Raw genomic sequence first — 23,572 nt, forward strand, 5'->3', positions numbered from 1 at the left:
AACGGTAATATCGTGCAATGTGCATGATCTAAAATAATAATGATGCCATTTATTATCTGTGCACCTGTGACACTCGGACATCCAGACAGATATGGTGAATCAGCTATTAAAGCGCCAGTCGCGTTTACATCTGACTACTTAATCAATCAGCGACAGCGAGTCTGCGCTATCAGACACATTCGCCGCACGCAAATCTAGCCGTACCTTAAAGATATGTGTTCGGCTTTGAATACCTTTAATATACCGAAATTTACTCAACATGAATAAAATTGCAGGCACCCAACTGTGCAAGTCCGGCGAGTGCAGCGACAGCATCTGCAAGCTGTGGAACATGACGGAATGTTTCCTGTCGTCGGCGCCCACGGCCCGCGGGGACGGCGTGACGGCCACGGCCGACCGTCGCATGCTGTGCCAGCTGGCCTGCCAGACCGGGCCCGACCCCGACTCGTGCCAGAGCACCGCGAGGTTCGCCCACAAGTACAACCTGCCCGAGGAGGGCATCAGTCTCCGCCCGGGCTCGCCTTGTGATAACTTCCAGGTATGTACAGTACAGAGGCGACAGGCTGTGCCAGCTGGCCTGCCAGACCGGGCCCGACCCCGACTCGTGCCAGAGCACCGCGAGGTTCGCCCACAAGTACAACCTGCCCGAGGAGGGCATCAGTCTCCGCCCGGGCTCGCCTTGTGATAACTTCCAGGTATGTACAGTACAGAGGCGACAGGCTGTGCCAGCTGGCCTGCCAGACCGGGCCCGACCCCGACTCGTGCCAGAGCACCGCGAGGTTCGCCCACAAGTACAACCTGCCCGAGGAGGGCATCAGTCTCCGCCCGGGCTCGCCTTGTGATAACTTCCAGGTATGTACAGTACAGAGGCGACAGGCTGTGCCAGCTGGCCTGCCAGACCGGGCCCGACCCCGACTCGTGCCAGAGCACCGCGAGGTTCGCCCACAAGTACAACCTGCCCGAGGAGGGCATCAGTCTCCGCCCGGGCTCGCCTTGTGATAACTTCCAGGTATGTACAGTACAGAGGCGACAGGCTGTGCCAGCTGGCCTGCCAGACCGGGCCCGACCCCGACTCGTGCCAGAGCACCGCGAGGTTCGCCCACAAGTACAACCTGCCCGAGGAGGGCATCAGTCTCCGCCCGGGCTCGCCTTGTGATAACTTCCAGGTATGTACAGTACAGAGGCGACAGGCTGTGCCAGCTGGCCTGCCAGACCGGGCCCGACCCCGACTCGTGCCAGAGCACCGCGAGGTTCGCCCACAAGTACAACCTGCCCGAGGAGGGCATCAGTCTCCGCCCGGGCTCGCCTTGTGATAACTTCCAGGTATGTACAGTACAGAGGCGACAGGCTGTGCCAGCTGGCCTGCCAGACCGGGCCCGACCCCGACTCGTGCCAGAGCACCGCGAGGTTCGCCCACAAGTACAACCTGCCCGAGGAGGGCATCAGTCTCCGCCCGGGCTCGCCTTGTGATAACTTCCAGGTATGTACAGTACAGAGGCGACAGGCTGTGCCAGCTGGCCTGCCAGACCGGGCCCGACCCCGACTCGTGCCAGAGCACCGCGAGGTTCGCCCACAAGTACAACCTGCCCGAGGAGGGCATCAGTCTCCGCCCGGGCTCGCCTTGTGATAACTTCCAGGTATGTACAGTACAGAGGCGACAGGCTGTGCCAGCTGGCCTGCCAGACCGGGCCCGACCCCGACTCGTGCCAGAGCACCGCGAGGTTCGCCCACAAGTACAACCTGCCCGAGGAGGGCATCAGTCTCCGCCCGGGCTCGCCTTGTGATAACTTCCAGGTATGTACAGTACAGAGGCGACAGGCTGTGCCAGCTGGCCTGCCAGACCGGGCCCGACCCCGACTCGTGCCAGAGCACCGCGAGGTTCGCCCACAAGTACAACCTGCCCGAGGAGGGCATCAGTCTCCGCCCGGGCTCGCCTTGTGATAACTTCCAGGTATGTACAGTACAGAGGCGACAGGCTGTGCCAGCTGGCCTGCCAGACCGGGCCCGACCCCGACTCGTGCCAGAGCACCGCGAGGTTCGCCCACAAGTACAACCTGCCCGAGGAGGGCATCAGTCTCCGCCCGGGCTCGCCTTGTGATAACTTCCAGGTATGTACAGTACAGAGGCGACAGGCTGTGCCAGCTGGCCTGCCAGACCGGGCCCGACCCCGACTCGTGCCAGAGCACCGCGAGGTTCGCCCACAAGTACAACCTGCCCGAGGAGGGCATCAGTCTCCGCCCGGGCTCGCCTTGTGATAACTTCCAGGTATGTACAGTACAGAGGCGACAGGCTGTGCCAGCTGGCCTGCCAGACCGGGCCCGACCCCGACTCGTGCCAGAGCACCGCGAGGTTCGCCCACAAGTACAACCTGCCCGAGGAGGGCATCAGTCTCCGCCCGGGCTCGCCTTGTGATAACTTCCAGGTATGTACAGTACAGAGGCGACAGGCTGTGCCAGCTGGCCTGCCAGACCGGGCCCGACCCCGACTCGTGCCAGAGCACCGCGAGGTTCGCCCACAAGTACAACCTGCCCGAGGAGGGCATCAGTCTCCGCCCGGGCTCGCCTTGTGATAACTTCCAGGTATGTACAGTACAGAGGCGACAGGCTGTGCCAGCTGGCCTGCCAGACCGGGCCCGACCCCGACTCGTGCCAGAGCACCGCGAGGTTCGCCCACAAGTACAACCTGCCCGAGGAGGGCATCAGTCTCCGCCCGGGCTCGCCTTGTGATAACTTCCAGGTATGTACAGTACAGAGGCGACAGGCTGTGCCAGCTGGCCTGCCAGACCGGGCCCGACCCCGACTCGTGCCAGAGCACCGCGAGGTTCGCCCACAAGTACAACCTGCCCGAGGAGGGCATCAGTCTCCGCCCGGGCTCGCCTTGTGATAACTTCCAGGTATGTACAGTACAGAGGCGACAGGCTGTGCCAGCTGGCCTGCCAGACCGGGCCCGACCCCGACTCGTGCCAGAGCACCGCGAGGTTCGCCCACAAGTACAACCTGCCCGAGGAGGGCATCAGTCTCCGCCCGGGCTCGCCTTGTGATAACTTCCAGGTATGTACAGTACAGAGGCGACAGGCTGTGCCAGCTGGCCTGCCAGACCGGGCCCGACCCCGACTCGTGCCAGAGCACCGCGAGGTTCGCCCACAAGTACAACCTGCCCGAGGAGGGCATCAGTCTCCGCCCGGGCTCGCCTTGTGATAACTTCCAGGTATGTACAGTACAGAGGCGACAGGCTGTGCCAGCTGGCCTGCCAGACCGGGCCCGACCCCGACTCGTGCCAGAGCACCGCGAGGTTCGCCCACAAGTACAACCTGCCCGAGGAGGGCATCAGTCTCCGCCCGGGCTCGCCTTGTGATAACTTCCAGGTATGTACAGTACAGAGGCGACAGGCTGTGCCAGCTGGCCTGCCAGACCGGGCCCGACCCCGACTCGTGCCAGAGCACCGCGAGGTTCGCCCACAAGTACAACCTGCCCGAGGAGGGCATCAGTCTCCGCCCGGGCTCGCCTTGTGATAACTTCCAGGTATGTACAGTACAGAGGCGACAGGCTGTGCCAGCTGGCCTGCCAGACCGGGCCCGACCCCGACTCGTGCCAGAGCACCGCGAGGTTCGCCCACAAGTACAACCTGCCCGAGGAGGGCATCAGTCTCCGCCCGGGCTCGCCTTGTGATAACTTCCAGGTATGTACAGTACAGAGGCGACAGGCTGTGCCAGCTGGCCTGCCAGACCGGGCCCGACCCCGACTCGTGCCAGAGCACCGCGAGGTTCGCCCACAAGTACAACCTGCCCGAGGAGGGCATCAGTCTCCGCCCGGGCTCGCCTTGTGATAACTTCCAGGTATGTACAGTACAGAGGCGACAGGCTGTGCCAGCTGGCCTGCCAGACCGGGCCCGACCCCGACTCGTGCCAGAGCACCGCGAGGTTCGCCCACAAGTACAACCTGCCCGAGGAGGGCATCAGTCTCCGCCCGGGCTCGCCTTGTGATAACTTCCAGGTATGTACAGTACAGAGGCGACAGGCTGTGCCAGCTGGCCTGCCAGACCGGGCCCGACCCCGACTCGTGCCAGAGCACCGCGAGGTTCGCCCACAAGTACAACCTGCCCGAGGAGGGCATCAGTCTCCGCCCGGGCTCGCCTTGTGATAACTTCCAGGTATGTACAGTACAGAGGCGACAGGTTGTGCCAGCTGGCCTGCCAGACCGGGCCCGACCCCGACTCGTGCCAGAGCACCGCGGTACAGAGGCGACAGGTTCAGAGATGTACCGAAATTACCGAACCGTGGCCCACTCGTCGAACCTCGCAATATAAGGAGGCCGTTGTCGAACAGCAGCAGGGAAGCAGACTATCAAACACATTAAAAATACAAATAATTTATTGAAAAAAGTATTGTACAGAGCAAAGTAAAAAAACCTTCTTCACCACCATCAATCATCGTCACCATTTGAAATTGAAATTATTTATTGCTTATCACATAGCAGGTACAGGTGTTCTTAAATATAAGCTGTTCATTTTTAAATAAGCTGTATTCTAAATTCCAACGTTTCGTTTCAGGGTTACTGTGATGTGTTCCTAAAATGTCGCGCCGTGGACGCAGAAGGCCCGCTGGCGCGTCTCAAGAATTTGCTCCTGAACCGAGCCACGCTACAGACAGTCCAGGCCTGGGTCATCGAGCAGTGGTGGGCCGTGCTGATCGGCGGAGTACTGCTCATCGTGTGTATGGGCGCCTTCGTCAAGTGCTGCGCCGTGCACACGCCCTCATCCAATCCCAAACGGGCTCCGGCCAGGTAACATATAACACGATACTTCCCCTGAACCTAGCCACGTTGCAGTCGGATCAAACCTGGGTAACCGAGTACGAGCAGGGGTAGGCCGTGCTGCTCGGCGGAGTACTGCCCATCGTGTGTATGGACGCCTTCGTCAAGTGCTGCGCTATTCAGACGCCCTCATCGAACCACGAGCGGGCTCCGGCCGGGTAGCATATAACACGAGGTTAATATTAAACTGTAACCGTGCAGTGCGTCGGTCTGTGGTAGTTTTAGGCGATCGAAGGGTTAAAACAAAGCCGGGGTCGGCAATAGATATGTAACACTCGTATCGTTTCGAATAGCTGACGCTCGTAATGTTTTCAGACGGCTGTCGGAGACGCTGCGGCGGCCGATGAACACGCTGCGGCGCATGCGCAACGCGCACGCGCACGCGCACGCGCACGGCGCGCACCCCGCGCGCCACGAGCCGCGCGCGCCGCGCCCCGGCCACCGCCGCGCGCGCCACAAGTACACCCCGCCCGCCGCCTACACGAGTACGAGACCCACCGCCCCCGGTAAGTCGCTGTTGATCACTGGCAAAACACATCCCTGACCGATTTGCCCACCTACATTTTAGGGTTCCGTACCCAAAGGGTAAAATCGAGACCCTATTACTAAGACTCCACTGTCCGTCTATCCATCTGTCTGTCACCAGGCTGTATCTCATAAACCGGGATAGCTAGACAGTTAAAATTTTCACAGATGATGTATTTCTGTTGCCGCTATAACAACAAATACTAAAAAGTACGGAACCCTCGGTGGGCGAGTCCGACTCGCACTTGGCCGGTTTCTTTACGTAAGTATAACGATATGTTTCCTTTACAGCATCGGCGCCGGCGGGCCCCAGCGGGGGCGGGCGGCGCCTGGAGCCGTACGCGAACGCGTACCCTGCGCCTGCGTCGTACGAGATGCGGTCGCAGAAGGTCTGACACTACGAGTACCCCGGCGCGGGTGCGGGCGCGGGCGCGGGCGCGGGCGGGCTGGAGCTGGTGGGCGTGGCGCCCGGCGTGCCGCTGCTGCTCGGCTACGTGCTGCGCGCGCACCCCACCCCCGCCCCGACCCCCGCCCCCGCCCCCGCCCCCACCGTCACCGTCGCCTCGCAGACCACCATCACCCTGCACTCGCCCGACACGCTCGCCGTCACCAACCCGCAGCGGCAGGCCGATATCTGAACGCTGCTCCTCGACGCTCGATCGGACCCGATTGTCTTATTGTCGGTCGGCTGGCGGAAGGTTCACCTCGTGGTTTTAACGCTCCCCGTCGACGGAACGTGGCGACTGCGAACTATAAATAAGTAAAATAATTTTCATGAGATTACATAAAAGTAGAGTTAAATTCTTGGGACTTCTAGTAAACATATTTCGTCGACGTGGAGGCGCCGCCGATTGCATGAAAAAAAGTATTAGAACTCCTACGATATGACATGTTTAATAAATGAAAGTAAAAGTCTTCATTTTTAAAACAGCTCTATACTAAGCTAATCCACCGCATGTAATATTTCATTATTATAGTTTTTGGACGTAAAATAACCCCCTAATTTGGTAGGGGAGGTTAGTCTTTCTCGACTTAGCGATGGAAGCAGGAAGCCCCAACACTATTGTTTGAATTGTATCCTGTCGTCCTGGTCGTAGGGCGCCATAACCATAGACCACTATCAGTATGCTACTGATTCAGTAGCATCTCCGCTCGCATCTACACATTTTAACTTACCTTGTATTACTCTCATTCTAATATTATATTTTAGCGCTGATATAATCCATCTAGTCCAGACACTTTGTCGATAATTGAAATTTTATATGTACGATAGTGAAGATCAAATCAAAAATGTGTTCTCTCAAATTATTCCTTTCCATTAGAATAGATGACAAAGCGCAATATTGGTTTAATTGGTAAGAACTATGTTTGCTCAATCAAAAAATATGTGTACTCTATTCTATGTATAGCTACTGCGAGCTCAAAGTGTGTCGATCGACAGCTTCATTTACGTATTATGTTGGTGTTGAAGAATGAGATTATCTTTGAATTCACTAAGCCCCAAAGCCCGGGCTTAATATTATAAAGATCCGTTACTAAAATCTCTGATGGTAATTATGAATATATCGGCAACTCCATATGTTTATCATAAAAGTGGATTTTACTCAAGTACTTTTATAAATCCCAGAGTAAAAGGCGTGTCTCAACGAGCCAGTGATACTTTAACTAGCGTAAACACCCCAATAATCGACATGTCCACGGATGTCAACTTTATTGCTATGACATTATGATTGAAAATGTCGATTATTGGAGCTGTGTCGGGTACTGGAGCCTCTATGTTACACGATAATAATGGATTGTCAGAGCTGCTTTTACAACAAGCATTTATGTATATTTTTGTATATAAATGAAGTAAAGAGTAAATAAAAAGCTATTATGTAAAAATATCAAACAATTGTAACTGAATACCAATACTAGTTAGTGTATAACGCATTGTTTTACTGGAATCTCCGTAATCGTAATTTTATAATCTATTTTTATTGTATTTTAATGTAAGGGGACGCGGAGGTGCCATTATACCAATTTCGTAATCCCATTTGTTGAATTATTGTTCTTTTGTATTTGTTCTCAGCCAACTTTTATTGAACATTCGATTTGAACAACGTTACGCCCATTTTAGTTGTGTCTCAAACATTTGGAGAAACTACATGTAGTAATCATCACAACATTGTTATTACTATTAAAATGTGACGTTTTCAATCAAAAGGTACCACATTGTCGCATACCATAAGGACGAAATTGGATTGTATCTCTATACGAATAATCTGTCACAGCGTCCTTATGGCAAGCGGCAATGTGGTACCTTTTGATTGACAACAACACAAATAATGCCATATTCACGTAAACACTGCCAAGCGCTTTTTCTACTTATGCGCTGTGTGATAAGTAGATACCATACATAATAATTGAAATTAGTGAAGTGTAAATGTTTAGTTAGACACTACCGCGGTTAGATTAGTGTGTTCAACTGCCCTTATTTCCGAATACCAGATTTCATACATGATTTTCAAAGATCTAGTTTCTTTTTAAACACCAAATCTAACCACCAGAATTTCCAACATAATGTAAGTTCTCTATTATCCAAGTATTAAGAAATTTGGTATTTCGGAAATTATTTCTTGGGTGTTTAGTAAATTGGAAATTTTCAGGTTTGTGGGCCAAGAGCCGCAACCGAAGCGAGTTCCGCCAACGAACCAAAGGTGTTGTGACAACTAGCGGGTGGAATATTTTTGGTAGTAACTCTTCGTTGCACACCATTGCAATACATGAATGGTTATTTAACTGTCTCACAGATAGTAACTTGGTACGTTTGGCTATCTAAATATATATAAAATAACTAAATATTCACACCCGCTGAAGATAATACGTTCTAACAATGTCCTGAAATTATTGAAGTCACTGGAAGCTTCATGGGCTCAAATGTTTCCAAATTCTGCATTTAGTCTTCCTAAGGACTTGTACTTTTTGTATTCGTTTAATGTTATTTTTAAGTAGATTGTAAATTAAAAAAAAAACAACAGTATTGCCAAATGATCAAATAATTAAATTAGACTGAAAATCATACAATGTTGTTATGGTGTTCGTGATTATGCGTTCTCTTAGTTACCTCGGGCGTCGCGCGCCGTGGTTGGTTTTCTTCGTGTTACTGGCAAACACAAACTTGCATATCACATTATAACCTTTACTCTATTACATGATATACCTTTAATATACGATTACGATTGTTTGGTCGGTCGTTTCAGTTGATCTCTTTGATAGACGATATACGTTAATGGTCATACATACTACGCGTAGAGTTAACTTTCCGTCGTGCAAGCCAAAGAGCATGATGTATTTTTTATGTTTTCTATACATTTAATGTTAAGGGTCAATCTTATAAGTATACCATAGTAATGCCATTTTATTAGTGAATATCGAAACAATACGCGAATTCTCATAACTGTACTATAACATTGTATATTTGTATGTAAACCGAGAGGAGAGGGTAATGTTTCCGATGTAGCGGTAGAGCGACTTGACCAATTGTGTAAAGATGGATCACGTAACCATCGCCGTAGTACTCAATGGCATTATTTCTCCTAAGTGTAAGCTAGATTACCGTAATAGATTATTTAAAAGACAATGTGAATATTTTTAATTAATGAGATGAATGTTACAACATGTGATTTCAAAATAAATAAAAAAACAATAAATTTTACATTAAACTTGGCATTTTTATTGCTTAGTATACTAATTAAATATTAGATCCTTGAAATGAAACAAATAATATCATTATTGTTTTTAATAATATGTAAGTATAATGTATTTACACGCTGGGTATAAAACTGTATAGTGTGTATGGATTTACACTAAACCTAACATACATTTGCGGAGTCTAGGACGCAGCCCGAACTTCATTTTACCTATACATAGAACCGAGGCAAGCACTCGAATAAATACAGTATTTAAACTACATAATAAGTAATACAGTATTCAAGTCACTGACATCACTGTCATGCCATGATTGTTTTAATGATTTTCGTTAAGATTGTACTATCAGTCGCTACGTATTTTGTAGATCAACACTAAAGATTCCTCGTTGCTTGCGGAAAAGATTAAGGGCGCATTTACGCTAGGTCAGTTGCCGCTTTCGACGGACAACAGTGGGTTACTTACTTATGGGTTACCTACACCACCAGAAAAACATAAGACTTCTATTGTATTCCTGTTAGATGAAAATACTGGACTGGATACTATTTCTGGTTGCAATTTGACAGCGACAGACGACCTAGCGTAAACGCACTGAGGAAATAAGTTAGCCTACTATGGTATAAAAGCTTTTGAAAAATGTTTAACTAACACTTTTATCAGTAAAAATATTCAATTCCATGGCAGAGGCCATCTCGAATTTATTTTCATCCAATTAATTAGTATGACATACGAAGTTTATTCGTTCATACTTTTTTTTGTAAGACGACCAAGGCGGGCAGTTATTTAACTTAAATAAGTATAGCAGATAACATAATAAATTGAATCTCTTAGTTTATACCTAACAGCTTAAATAATAAAGTATTTCTTATTCATAATTACAAACACGACAGGAATATTCGGACCAGTCTTTATAACAGAATGTAGGTGTGGAATAAGTAGTACCTGGTAGTACCTAACGTTTATTAATTTTTTTATCGCATCTGATGACGAATACATCATTTAATTGTGACGTTACATTTAACAAAGTATGGAATTAGAATTCAGTAGCCTTAGGTGTACAACGTGCTCACGAGGAACCCGAAAGATTTTAACAACGCATTTCTAAAGAAAAAAATGTTTAGATCGGTGTATCATCGGTGGGCCTTATTATAAAAGGCATAAGGTCCACCGATGGACAGTTAACAGTGGGCGATGGTATGTACCTATTTGTACATAAAAAGTACCTAAATGTTATTGGTATTTTTGTTTTCGTAAAACCTATAGTTTTTGCAGTGTTACTTGTCACTTTTTGATATCCGTCAATAAGGATATTTGGACTAGGCATATATTGGCCATTTTAGTCTCTAACTATGATTAGGAATATACTGTTAAAATTTGTCGGGTTCCTCGTGAGCACGTTGTAAAGAAGAGTTACCAATTTATTTTTAATCATTCATTCTTTTCGTATAACACAATCAAATGCCATATCTCTCTACCGAATCTCTAACGAATGAAATAAATGCATAACGGAACAAACAAAGGAACTGAAAAAGCTCATCTAAATTTTGTAAGTGCAGTAAAGGCGGGATTTCATAAATTATATTAATTATATTGTTAAAATTTATCTACAACAATAAAGTATAAAAAAATTGACGCATTTTATAAAATTGAATGCTCAATTTACAATTGTCTTTCATATGTTATTGTTATTGCCTTACAAATATTTTTACGAATGCAAAAGCACTTGTTCTTGCTTGTAAACCTCATGATAAGCATTACGTATCAGTACGTATGGGAAGCAAGACTCCAACAAATCCATAGTCAGGAATGGTGACTCCTGTACTATGAGATCGAGCAGCAAGTAAACAGATTCACGATTTTTGATGGCTTCTTTGTCCGTTTCTTGTCCCAGGCGTAATAGGGACGAAGATGCGAGAGCTAGAAATTCCTTCATGCGATCCTCAATATCGCCTTGCCCACATATGGTAAACAATGCTCCAAATATGTGATTAATCGCGGGTGCTATGCAGTGAATGTTGTTCACGTGGCCTTCAAGTGAAGGTCTGTAGAAAGAACCCTCACTGCGCGCGAGTCTCGGAAGCGACACGGCCACAAACACCATCAGCAGACAGACCACTAGGTGTTCCTCCTCTTCCTGCTCGGCTTTGTTCTGCCGCAGCGCAGACGCTAGAGTAGGGTCCACTTTGCAGGACAACCCTGCGGCGGAACACATCTCCGATATAACCCGCATGGGGTCGCCGCTGGGCAGCTGCTGCTGGAAGTCTTTAATAGAACTTATCAGGAAGGGAATTCGCCTTTCCAATACATCAAGCAACGACTCTTGCGCCACCTGGCGGAAGCTCAAAATTACGCCAATTATTGTCATCCTTTGCAAAACATTATCCACGTGTTGCAGCCTCCTGAACTGTTCTCTCATTATTTCCGGTTTATCAAAGTTTGTTCTGAGCATCTGAAGTACTTCTTTGTTCTGAACTACAAGTTTCTTCAGCTCCTGGACTTGGCTCGCTATGTGCCACATCAAGGTTTCGCTCAGTAACTTCATGCCGTACGGCCCGATGAGTTCAGCCAGGGATCGCAGTTCATTAATATCAGAATATTCTTCAGCGTTGAATGGAATGGCCCCTTCTGCGGTCAGGCTAACAAATGCCTTCTGGTTCATCGAAAAACAGATGCTCCCGGCACTTACTCTTCTTAGTAAGATTTCAGAATACCACTGCGTGTATAACGACGCAATCGTCTTCTCCCCGTGGCTATCCAAATTTTGTGTCTGTTGCAGCAGGCAGTTGTTGAACACTCTTGTAATATCAATGTGCACGTAATTCTCGACGCTTTGCAATACGTTCATGTATGCCTTGACGCTAACCAGTAACTCTGACGGCTTCGCAATTTCACTAGTGTCTTGGTTGAACATGACCATTCCAACCAACGCCTTCGAGAATCTGTTCTCTAAATGCTGGTGAAGGTACTCCCGGGGAGCGAATGTGTATTCCCAAACATTAACCGTAGTGCAGTAATTAATAGCAAAGCAAAGTTCTGTCAGCGCCATGTGCAGCTTGTCCATGGTGGTCAATTCCTCTCTAGTCTTCCTGTAACTCTCTGCTCCAGGCTTAACAATTTCAATCGTGTTTTTCTTATTCTTGTCTTTCTTTTTCCTGTTTGCCAAATGGGCAATTGTTTGTGCGCAGTGTTTCGGAAGCAACTTGTCGCTCATTGTGCATTGCTCGTCACAGATCGTTGTGATAATGTTTTTTGCCTCTTTTGCCATTTCATCCAGGTATATATTTACCACCGATAAACTGCGCTCTCGAATATGATGTCTTTCTTCAGGGCATAACTCATGCGTGCAGTTTTGGAAGTGACTACAAATCAAGGGAAATGCAATGATATACCTGTTTTGCGCAGGGAATTCGAGGCACATGTGGAATTGGCTCTCGAATATCTTACTGTAAAAACAGAACAGGGACAAATCGGATGTTTCGACCATTATTTCATCGAGATTGTCAACCATTTTAGTATGGAAGACCATTTTGTCTATGAATTGCGCTAGTTCTCTATGATCAACCAGATTCAAAGGAGTTTTAGCAACCGAAGTGTAAGCCTGCAATCTAAACCAGTCCAATCGGAAAGCTCGGAAATCAAAGAGTTCGTTATCTTCGACCTGTTTTACATTCATATTGGCAGCAGTATTGCACAGAGATGACAGTATAATACTTTCATCCTCTGGACAGACTTGGAGATTTTGTATCATTAGATTCAAAGCCACCGCATCAAATCCAGACAGATACTGGACATAGTATCTCTGCATAACTTGACTGTATTTTCGAACCAACGCTCTTAACTCTTCCATGTGGAACAGCAGCTCTGGGAGCTGACGGTCTACCAAGTCTTCGGCAGCCTTGCCTTTTACTTTTTGCGGTGGATTATCGTTGTGGCGCAACAGCCAGAACACTTCGTCTCGAGCATAGCACAGTCCAATAAATATTAACAGGGCTTTCGGACCCAACAGACCCGGCTGGTCAGTCAAGATAAGACCTAGTTCCTTTAGAGCTGTTCGTAAAAATTTTCGTCTTTCTCTGTGCTTATAACCTGCCTTCTGTACGGCGTGGTGATAACAATCTTTCACTTCAGATACTCTTTTCCCATAGCTTTTTATTCCATCAAAAAAACTTTGAATGTAAGTGTGAATGTAGATCACCTCGTCGCGGAACAGTGCCAGAACCCAACCGGACTCCAAAGCACTTACCCACATCTTATTGGCATGATCTTGCGACAGCATTTGATGACAGAGCGCAAAACCGAATATGACCCATCTCTCCAAGGATTCCAATGATACATATTCACAAGACATAGTGTTCGTTTCTGACGGTTTAAGGAGCTGCGCTGGATTGCTAACTAAACTCAACTTCTGCTCTGATCTCCAGTGTTCTGCAGTCATATTTCTCGCTGGATACACATGCCACAAAGAATTTAAGGCACTGACCAATAATTTCTGATGGGGAGCAAATTCCTCTGACAGCTTTTTTAATGGTGTGTCGTAGTCAACAATCAGTTGTCCCAAACGCGGGAAACTGGCATCTATTTGGTTGTGGACCATTTCATGCGCGGCATTGAATAGACCCAAAACTGCTTTGCGGTCTTCAACGCGAGAGAGCAAGATCATCAAGGATACGTAGGTGGTGACCAAGTCGAGGTAATTCTTTGTCAGCTCGAAGTTGAGAGTCAAGTCAAGCGTAACTTGACACGCCGCCATTATGTTGAGTAGATCACTAACATTATCTTTAAAATCTAAAAGATCTACAAACGTGTAATAGTACAATGAGAGAGACTTGATTATGTCATTTCTGATCTGGGAAATGGCTTGCAGGCCCTTCACGTCTATGTTTGGAAATCTTCGGACTATGTGTTTGATTGATGATTCAAGAGTTTTGTCGGATAAGAATGCAGGTTTGGATTTAGCATCTCCACAGGCTTTTTTGATGTTGTAGATCCGTGTGAGCATACCAATGCCGCGGTCGTTGAGGATTATAAGCTTCTCCGCCAGCTTCTGCTGGCTGATGTGGACTGACCTCGACATTGTAGACATGTTTACTGTAAAAGAACAAAACATTTTTGAAATAATAGCCACTTCCCCAAACTTTGCATGAATCTCAGTGTTTACAGTAAGTAGAAATCAGTGCAGTGGTAGGATGTTAAAAATATCCCTTAGGCAAGCATTTAGCTTACATTTTCTTCAAATTGCAGGGACAGGACAGCGGTTAAAATTGTAGAAAAACAGGTAAGCATGAATTGACTTCTATACACACCAAATAGAGTTCTATGAATAGCTTACCACCCATAGGTAAACATAAAAAATATACTAAAACCCTTTTATTCGGAATAAAGCTAATTAGCGTAAAAACAAAGTTCATTGCAAAAAACTGATGTGGCTCGCAAGTCGCAACATTGCCTAGTAGTGCAAGGTGTACGCAAAAAAAACCGCAAATCGATGTAGTTTAGCCGTTTGGCTCAACGCATACTACAGGCAGGCCTATGGAACTCTCCGCGCCAGCTCGGATTTATACCTACGACTCGCTTCCCGCCGGCGGGACTCACGCTAGCCAGTTGGTTGCCACACGCGCTCACGCACGCAACGTCACCGCGCGCTATGCCAAAGAAATGTCTTCGTCACGAACAAATAACACAGTTTGTAGTGTGGATGGATGCAGAAACAACAAAACAAATAAAAAATATAGTTTTTTCCTCTTTCGACTGATGAGGAAAAGTAGGTAGACATTCTCAATATAGGTACTTACACCTACTGTTATTATTTTTACGATAGCTACAAGCTACGTAGGTACTATTAAATTGTTTTAAAGATGTAGGTAATGTTTATTACGACACATTTATAGCTAGATATCTACCTAAGGCACCTAAGTATTTGAAAGAAGCGTCAGCAACCCTAACGTTGTGCCGACGCGCGCGGTGCGGGGAGCGGCGCGTTGAAGGGCACTCCATTGTATTTTTGTGTAGGTATCAAAACGGTAGGTATTTGCGTTTTCTTTGAGAGATAAGTATCTGTTCGTAAGAACTATTATATAATCTGTGCTATAGGCCAAAACAATTTTTTTGACCCGCAGTTCCTAAAAAAAATCTCTTAGGAGAGGAGTGCTGTCACTTTTTTTGTATGGAAAAATTTTTTTTTTCAGAAACCTACCATGTGTTTTCAAAATTACTCTCTTTGGGTTAGATATGAGGATATCGCGTATCATTTGTGGTATATTGTACAAAAAATAAAATCAGCCATACCGTATCTGGAGGAGCCCAAACTTGGTATGTTTTGAAAAAAAATTGTTTTAATTTAAAAAAAATGGCTCAAATGTAATGATGTGGTATATTTTCAGAATCGCCTCAAAAAGCCCATTCATATAATACCATACACAATAGGTTTCTGAAAAAATTATCCCATACTTAAAATAAATGTACAGCACGGGGAGTGGTTTTTTTTTTAAAGAACTGTGGGTCAAAAAAATTGTGTTTTGACCTCTAGTATGCGTGTGCCAAATGGCTAAACTGTACATCGATTTGTGGTTTTTCTTTGAAATTGGGCTCGTATGGCTTCCACTATAGTAATTAGTAATGTATAGTATAGTCATTAATTCATTATCATTCTGATAAACCATGCTACATATATATTTAGTACCTAGAGATGTCCCCTACTGGAAATAACACAAATAGACCTATTTATACTATTGATATGAACCTGTTTATGAACAATAGGTACATTTTAGCCTAACGTTAGGTTTAGTTTATTTTTTGATAAAAATGCCATTTTTTAATTCAATATTTGAACAATAGCTTATAATTTAGAATTAACTAATGACTCACAGGACACAGATAACTTAGCAAACAGTAACAAATATTTTTAATGTTAGGTATAAACATATTTTTGAAATTTTATTTGTTTCCCTGTGTTTTAACACTTAACTCATTATGTGATAATGATAATTAACAACACTTGGAGCACTAATTGATTCTAAATGGGTTAAATAAAAATAAAAAACAAGATTATGTAATCGAATTTAAACTGTTGTGAGACATACAAGTGAGTCTAAACCGTGATATTATTTGATGTTAAGATTATGTACCTGTAATATAAAAAAACAATGTAAAAATATATGTATAACTTAACAAAGTTAAAAAGAAACACCCTAAGACAGAAAATGCTTTGTCATTTCTATTGAATTTAAAAGTTATTGAGGGAAAAAAATTGTTTCGCTCAATTGAATGGACATTTGTTTTGATAACGCAACAAATGACAAAAAACAAAACAATGATAAATGTTTAGTCGACTTTCGTTAATTCAAAACTCAAGGGAATTTTAAAATACTATGAATTATCGAGTTTAAAATAATATATCAAATGGTTCGAAATTTTTAAGAGAAAAAATATGAAAGTTAGGATTAATGAGTAATAATCAATTATTATTTAATTACTGCAATTTTTTTTTACAATATAAAAGGGTTAGAGGTACATACATGTTCACCCCTGCATACAAATTTCTATGCAGGGGTGGTACCTCTTCTCTGCAGCTGACCGTACATACATAATGTAAATTAATTATTAGTCTTTCGGAAGAAGTCTGTAATAAGTTTACTTTGAAAGCACATCGCTGAGACTGATCAATAACTTTTTTTTATCAGATATGAACTTGAACTTATAACTTTGAATTGTCGAGTGTTTGATGCCTATGAGTTCAAATTAACATGTTGTTTTGTTACGTAGTGATGATTTTTTTTGTTCCAATTATTTATTTATTTATTTGAGCCTTCATTTTTCCTTAAATAGTTTTACATGATAAAAAAGTTTTCTAATATTATTGTTTTCCATTTTTACTATTTTAAGGACCCCTGTTGGGTATAGGCCTCCTCCATAGGAAGATTCTGGAAGAGGCCTATACCTCATAAGAGGGTTCTGGTGTGATTTTTTCATAACCTAGACTGTTTTGCAAATAAGTTTATAATCATATTTTTTTACCCAGAAATAAGGTTTTCTTATTTTTATTTTTTATTTTATTTTATTTTAAAAATTTATTGATTTTTTTTTTAAATATAAAGAGATGTTCTAGGGAACACATGATAACTTCGAATTATCGCAGGTTTGAATTAACAAGAGTCGACTGTATAATATTTATTTATTACTGAAATGAAATCACAAACCAACAACAGAGGTCTACATTACTACTAAACTAATCTACCTAAACCCCACTCTGCGCTATACCCATTTCTAAAGTTCCTATCATGCTTGCACATTGCCACTGGATGGAAATGAAAAACACAAATTTAAACTGTTGTGAGACATACTAACTAAGCCAGTTTTACTATTAGTGCTTGAAAAAAGGAGACCTAGGCTGTGAATGTTATTGTTGAATGCACCCGGTTGTGATGGTTCCGAAAAGTACACTGAATGTAAGTTTAATGTGAATCATTGGTTAACGCGTCTTTTGCTGCACGCGCCACACAAGGCATAAAACGTGTTAAGGTGCATTACACCGAACATAGGCTCTCCGAAACATGTCGCACGAGTGACTAAAAATACGTGAGTTAAACCGTAAAATCCCTCTGGAGTAATCCCTCAAAGGGATAAGTTCGCCTTTGTACATCTTATTATTTGTACAGTCAGGTGCAGAGAAAAGGTAACCCACGTCCTTACTAATTTACAGAACTTTGTATGCAGGGGGGGTGCCTTTTCTCTGCAGCTGACTGTACCATGTAATTTTTAATATATATTTTTGTCCAATAAAGAGGTTACTACTACTACTAATTAGCTTAAGATGGAGAACTGTCGAACAATTCAAGACCCGGAATAGAAATTGTTTTCTCTATTAGATGTCCACACAGTTACTTAACCCTTTAAATGCCAAACACTAATATGATTGTTTTTATGTCCAACAATAGCATTCATAGAGCAAGTACAAAATTAAATTAATTAATTGTAAGTAGTGTGTGTAGTGTAAGTAGTGTAGTGTAGTGTAGTGGTAATAAGTAGTATAGTGTAAGAAAGAAAAGATAAACAAATTGTAGCTTAACTTCATATACTAACAATTACAATTGTGCATTTACCATAAAAAATGACAAATACAATAGAAAATTGGATTAGGAATGTGTGGTGTGAAATAATAAAGCAAAGAATATGTGTGTATGAGGTCACCAGCTCACGTCTTGTTGATTGAATGAAACAAATCACTTGAAACTGTATTACTAATGGCACAACGTTAGTGTGAATAAGTGATATTCAAAATAGTTCACATTAAGAGACCCTATACAGTATTATAAACTTAATAAAAGAGCTATATTAACCCTATGTTAGTTTGCTGTGGTCCCGGAAAGCTGAAATCAGCACCCCTCGGCGGATATTGAGTTCGATAAACATTCCTGGGAACAACAGTTAGGTATTTACAACTTACTTGTAAATGCAACACGACACGTCAAATACTAGCGGTAGTTGATCATGTTTCACCGTTATCAAAAATTACTCGATTGCGCACATAATTTACCAGAAATAATGGATTTAATCATAAAATAAGGAACAGGGAGTGTCTTCTCTGCACTGGTTGACAAATTGATTTGACAGTTGTTACGGGGTTGCTGCTGTGATGAAGGACGCCTAAGCAGTTATTATAATATTGCAACATTGAGATGGGTAATAAAAGTGTAATGATAATAAACCATAAGGGCCCTCCACACTTATGCGCGAATCACGGCGCGAAGCCGCGAACGTAAGTGTGGCGTCGATTTCGCAGATTGTTCACGCCTTCGCGCCTAGTTTCCCGTATTTTGTCGGTTTATTAGCCCGCGTCAAAGGAGGCGCGAAGCGCGAACTGGCAAGAGTCCACATTGCACACTATTTTGACTCATATGTCATGTGGCAAGATAAATATAGTTTGTCAAAGGACTGTCTCATTTCAAACATAGACAGAGAATCATACTATCTTTGTCGTACACTAGTACTAGCACCCAAAAGAAAAGGATGAGTATAATTTTTTTGTTCTTATTTACTGACAATTTGGTTTGACCAACTATAATAATTATATTAAGACGCTCCAGACTACGCGGCTTAACGCCGCGATTCGCGCACGAGTGTGGTGGAGGGACCTTTATATAAAACGGCTATATTTTACGGTTTTACAACAAAACAAAATGAAAAAATAGCTAAATCCATGAAGTTATACCCTAAACAGGAGCGAGCTGTCACTTTTTTTGCCATACTAAATTGAACCATATCACCGAGCCAGAAAGGTGTTCGTACCAGACTAGAGAAAACGGTCCACATGAGATAGCAAAAGTGGGTCGCGGTGAAATACCATTTTGGTAGTATTTATATCAATAACTACTAAAATTAAATACCTTCTTATATTATTTAAGTGCTATATTCAGAGTGCGGTTCTGATATCTTTTACGTAATTTGTAAATAGTTATAATGTCAATATTATTAACTGATTTAACCAAGCATGTGCACAACAAAAAATACATTAATTTTAATATGGTAGACTTTGTAGTAACTTTGAATATTAATTGGTATCCCCAACTTGATAATGAAATTTTCAAAATACATGAATGGCGGCGCTCAAGATTTATTTGCGAAATAAAGTATAAAATGGGCAAAAGATGTTGTGTGAAAGGTTGCAGAAGTTAAAGTTTTGTTGATTGTGGTATATCTTTTCACAGGTAAGCCTCAACTATTAAAGTTTACGATAAAAATACAAGAAAACATTGTCAAACTCATTAGGGTGACTATGATGTCGGCACGATGTGAATCGGCCTTACAGAGTTCTTATTACCTCGTACTTACTTAATGTAAAAATAAGTTTACCTAAATAAGTATATCTTTATTTCGGCATGTTTAATTATTTGTTTGATAGATAGATAGATAGATAAATGATTTATTTGTGCACGTAATGAGAGCTATATAATTGCCAAAATTTAAATCCAAAATCCTTAAATATTACAGACACATTTATACATAATATTCTATATAGGTTGAACACACATTTCCGTCAGTACACAAAGGCGGCAAATAAAAAAAAATGGTGCAATTAACTACGATGACGCTTAAAGAATAGCTGAAGTGTGCAAAAGAGAAGCCATTACGTATATGAACATACCATGAGTGCGAAAGAGGCAGACTACAAAAAAAAAAACGTGACCATTTTTAGGGTTCCGTACCCAATGGGTAAAAACGGGACCCTATCAATAAGACTCCGCTGTCCGTCTGTCAGTCTGTCTGTCATCAGTAACAGCTTTTATAACGACTAAACTAAATTAGGTAAGGTTTTGTGAAGCGTTTTACAGAGGAGAAAAAAACTATATTTATTCTCTCTGACTTCCTATGCATGAATGAAAAAAGATCTTGGCCAAACTATACATTCCAACTTATCCTAATATCCCACATACATATGACTTATGGTCACCCTAATTAGAAAGAGATGCAACCGCCCACTTTGACTTCTCATGTGGACACACTTTTTGGCCCGTGTACTCCATCCGGTTTATTAAAATCTAAATCCGTGGCTAAATCACGTATGATGCCATAGATAACTAGCAGTTAAGCTCGATCAGCTGATAATTTTTCGCCATCTTGGCGAGAACCAAACTGCGAAATCGCCGTGAAGTTTGTGAGTGTGAGGGCCCTCCACACTCATGCGCGAATCACGGCGCGAAGCCGCGAACACGAGTGTGGAGACTAGTTCGCTAATCAGCGAAATCGTCTCCACATTCGCGTTCGCGGCTTCGCGCCGCGTAGTCTGCAGCGGGCTTGGAGTCATACGTCAACGTCACGACATGTTCTCTCCGCGAAGTCGCGCCGCGATTCACGCACATAGTCTGGAGCATGGAGGGCCCTATAGAGTAACTTATACATACCACATAATACATACTGCGCATATACTGCGCGTTTAAAAGCTTTTTAAAAAGTTTTCAGAGATAATATAATATAGTTTGTCAAAGGCCTGACTCATTTCAAACATAGACAGAGAGACTCATACTATCTTTTTCTTACACTAGTACTAGCACCCAAAAGAAAAGGATTACAGTTTTTTTGTTCTTATTTACTGCCAATTTGGTTTGACCAACTATATGACACTGATGCATCAAGGCGGTTTGTATACAGAGTACCTACCGGGAAACGCGAATCCGAAATTTCGCTATCTGCCTCTTTATCGCTCAAATATGCAAGAGTCACAGAGATATTAGATAATGAAATTTCGATAAACTTTAGCACCCAAAAATAGGGTTGAGTATAATTTTCCTGGTTCTTACTGACTGACAAGTTATGTTTGCCAGACAGCATTCGCCTCGCCACTCGCACGAATGTGTAAAGCGCCCTCCACACTCGTGCGCGAATCGCGGCGCGAAGCCGCGAACGCGAGTGTGGAGTCTAGTTCGCTAATCAGCGAAATCGACTACACACTCGCGTTTGTGGCTTCGCGCCGCGTAGTCTGGAGCGCTTAACTGCAGTGCGAGTTATTCGACTTTCAACGTTCTCGAAATAACGAGCACGTTTTGGTTAAGTTTTAGTAATAAACTAAAGATTTTCTTTTTGTTTATAACATTTTCGTAAATTCAATGGCGAATATTAACCCCAGCCATCCCTCAAGCCATACCCATGAATCATACATACTGTCCCTTCCGTCCGTACCAGGACCAGTGTGGCCACATAAATAAAATAACCATTTTAGTAAAATAAAATTTATTTTATTTTATTTTAAATTTGAATAAAAATTCTATAAATTTTCTTCTAAAAATACTGTACATTTTGATTTGCAAAACCCTTCGTAAATCATAAAAATATATTTGTGCGAAAAACAAATTTTACGTTCTATAACTGAATCTATAAGTATGGTATTCATTTGTTGAAAATGGAGACGTGAAGGAAGGCTTTGTCGGAAAACTCGGATTTCATGATAGCGGTTGTTGGGATATCCATGTGAGTAGAAGCATTTTGATAGATCCATAGTTTTTGGCGACTCATAAAACGTAAGACTTCTTTGTTAAAATACCATTCAAACTTGTGTTAGCTGTGAAATTCAAGGGAGAGACTATCGGTAGGTATAGTTCATGGTTTTACCATGCTCGATACAAGTATCAAGGTATGTCGTAGTTTTACAAGTAATTATATCATATCTAATCTAAAATTACTCGATTGCGCACATAATTTACCAGAAATAATGGATTTAATCATAAAATAAGGAACAGGGAGTGTCTTCTCTGCACTGGTTGACAAATTGATTTGACAGTTGTTACGGGGTTGCTGCTGTGATGAAGGACGCCTAAGCAGTTATTATAATATTGCAACATTGAGATGGGTAATAAAAGTGTAATGATAATAAACCATAAGGGCCCTCCACACTTATGCGCGAATCACGGCGCGAAGCCGCGAACGTAAGTGTGGCGTCGATTTCGCAGATTGTTCACGCCTTCGCGCCTAGTTTCCCGTATTTTGTCGGTTTATTAGCCCGCGTCAAAGGAGGCGCGAAGCGCGAACTGGCAAGAGTCCACATTGCACACTATTTTGACTCATATGTCATGTGGCAAGATAAATATAGTTTGTCAAAGGACTGTCTCATTTCAAACATAGACAGAGAATCATACTATCTTTGTCGTACACTAGTACTAGCACCCAAAAGAAAAGGATGAGTATAATTTTTTTGTTCTTATTTACTGACAATTTGGTTTGACCAACTATAATAATTATATTAAGACGCTCCAGACTACGCGGCTTAACGCCGCGATTCGCGCACGAGTGTGGTGGAGGGACCTTTATATAAAACGGCTATATTTTACGGTTTTACAACAAAACAAAATGAAAAAATAGCTAAATCCATGAAGTTATACCCTAAACAGGAGCGAGCTGTCACTTTTTTTGCCATACTAAATTGAACCATATCACCGAGCCAGAAAGGTGTTCGTACCAGACTAGAGAAAACGGTCCACATGAGATAGCAAAAGTGGGTCGCGGTGAAATACCATTTTGGTAGTATTTATATCAATAACTACTAAAATTAAATACCTTCTTATATTATTTAAGTGCTATATTCAGAGTGCGGTTCTGATATCTTTTACGTAATTTGTAAATAGTTATAATGTCAATATTATTAACTGATTTAACCAAGCATGTGCACAACAAAAAATACATTAATTTTAATATGGTAGACTTTGTAGTAACTTTGAATATTAATTGGTATCCCCAACTTGATAATGAAATTTTCAAAATACATGAATGGCGGCGCTCAAGATTTATTTGCGAAATAAAGTATAAAATGGGCAAAAGATGTTGTGTGAAAGGTTGCAGAAGTTAAAGTTTTGTTGATTGTGGTATATCTTTTCACAGGTAAGCCTCAACTATTAAAGTTTACGATAAAAATACAAGAAAACATTGTCAAACTCATTAGGGTGACTATGATGTCGGCACGATGTGAATCGGCCTTACAGAGTTCTTATTACCTCGTACTTACTTAATGTAAAAATAAGTTTACCTAAATAAGTATATCTTTATTTCGGCATGTTTAATTA

At 43.1% G+C, this 23,572-nt stretch overlaps 2 protein-coding genes across 2 annotated transcripts in view; one reads left to right on the forward strand and one right to left on the reverse strand.

The window, feature by feature from the left end:
* LOC134743671 (disintegrin and metalloproteinase domain-containing protein 10) overlaps positions 1–9,040 on the forward strand; it is an 88,597-nt gene extending 79,557 nt beyond the window's left edge. The window contains exons 13-16 of the mRNA XM_063677264.1: positions 276–538; positions 4,549–4,781; positions 5,127–5,317; positions 5,628–9,040. Of these exons, the coding sequence (XP_063533334.1) occupies positions 276–538; positions 4,549–4,781; positions 5,127–5,317; positions 5,628–5,731 (791 nt within the window). The 3' untranslated portion in view covers positions 5,732–9,040. The remainder of the gene's footprint in view (positions 1–275; positions 539–4,548; positions 4,782–5,126; positions 5,318–5,627) is intronic.
* A 61-nt stretch (positions 9,041–9,101) lies between these two features.
* Positions 9,102–18,635, reverse strand: LOC134743658 (membrane-associated protein Hem). Its single transcript, XM_063677242.1, has 2 exons — positions 18,469–18,635; positions 9,102–14,114 (listed from the first exon to the last, which is right to left on the reverse strand). The coding sequence occupies exon 2, from the start codon at positions 14,107–14,109 to the stop codon at positions 10,732–10,734; it is 3,378 nt and encodes a 1,125-aa protein (XP_063533312.1). The 5' UTR covers positions 14,110–14,114; positions 18,469–18,635; the 3' UTR covers positions 9,102–10,731.
* Between the last annotated feature and the right edge of the window lie 4,937 nt (positions 18,636–23,572).

Source organism: Cydia strobilella, chromosome 8, assembly GCF_947568885.1.
Source record: "Cydia strobilella chromosome 8, ilCydStro3.1, whole genome shotgun sequence".
NCBI classification, from domain to species: Eukaryota; Metazoa; Arthropoda; class Insecta; order Lepidoptera; family Tortricidae; genus Cydia; species Cydia strobilella.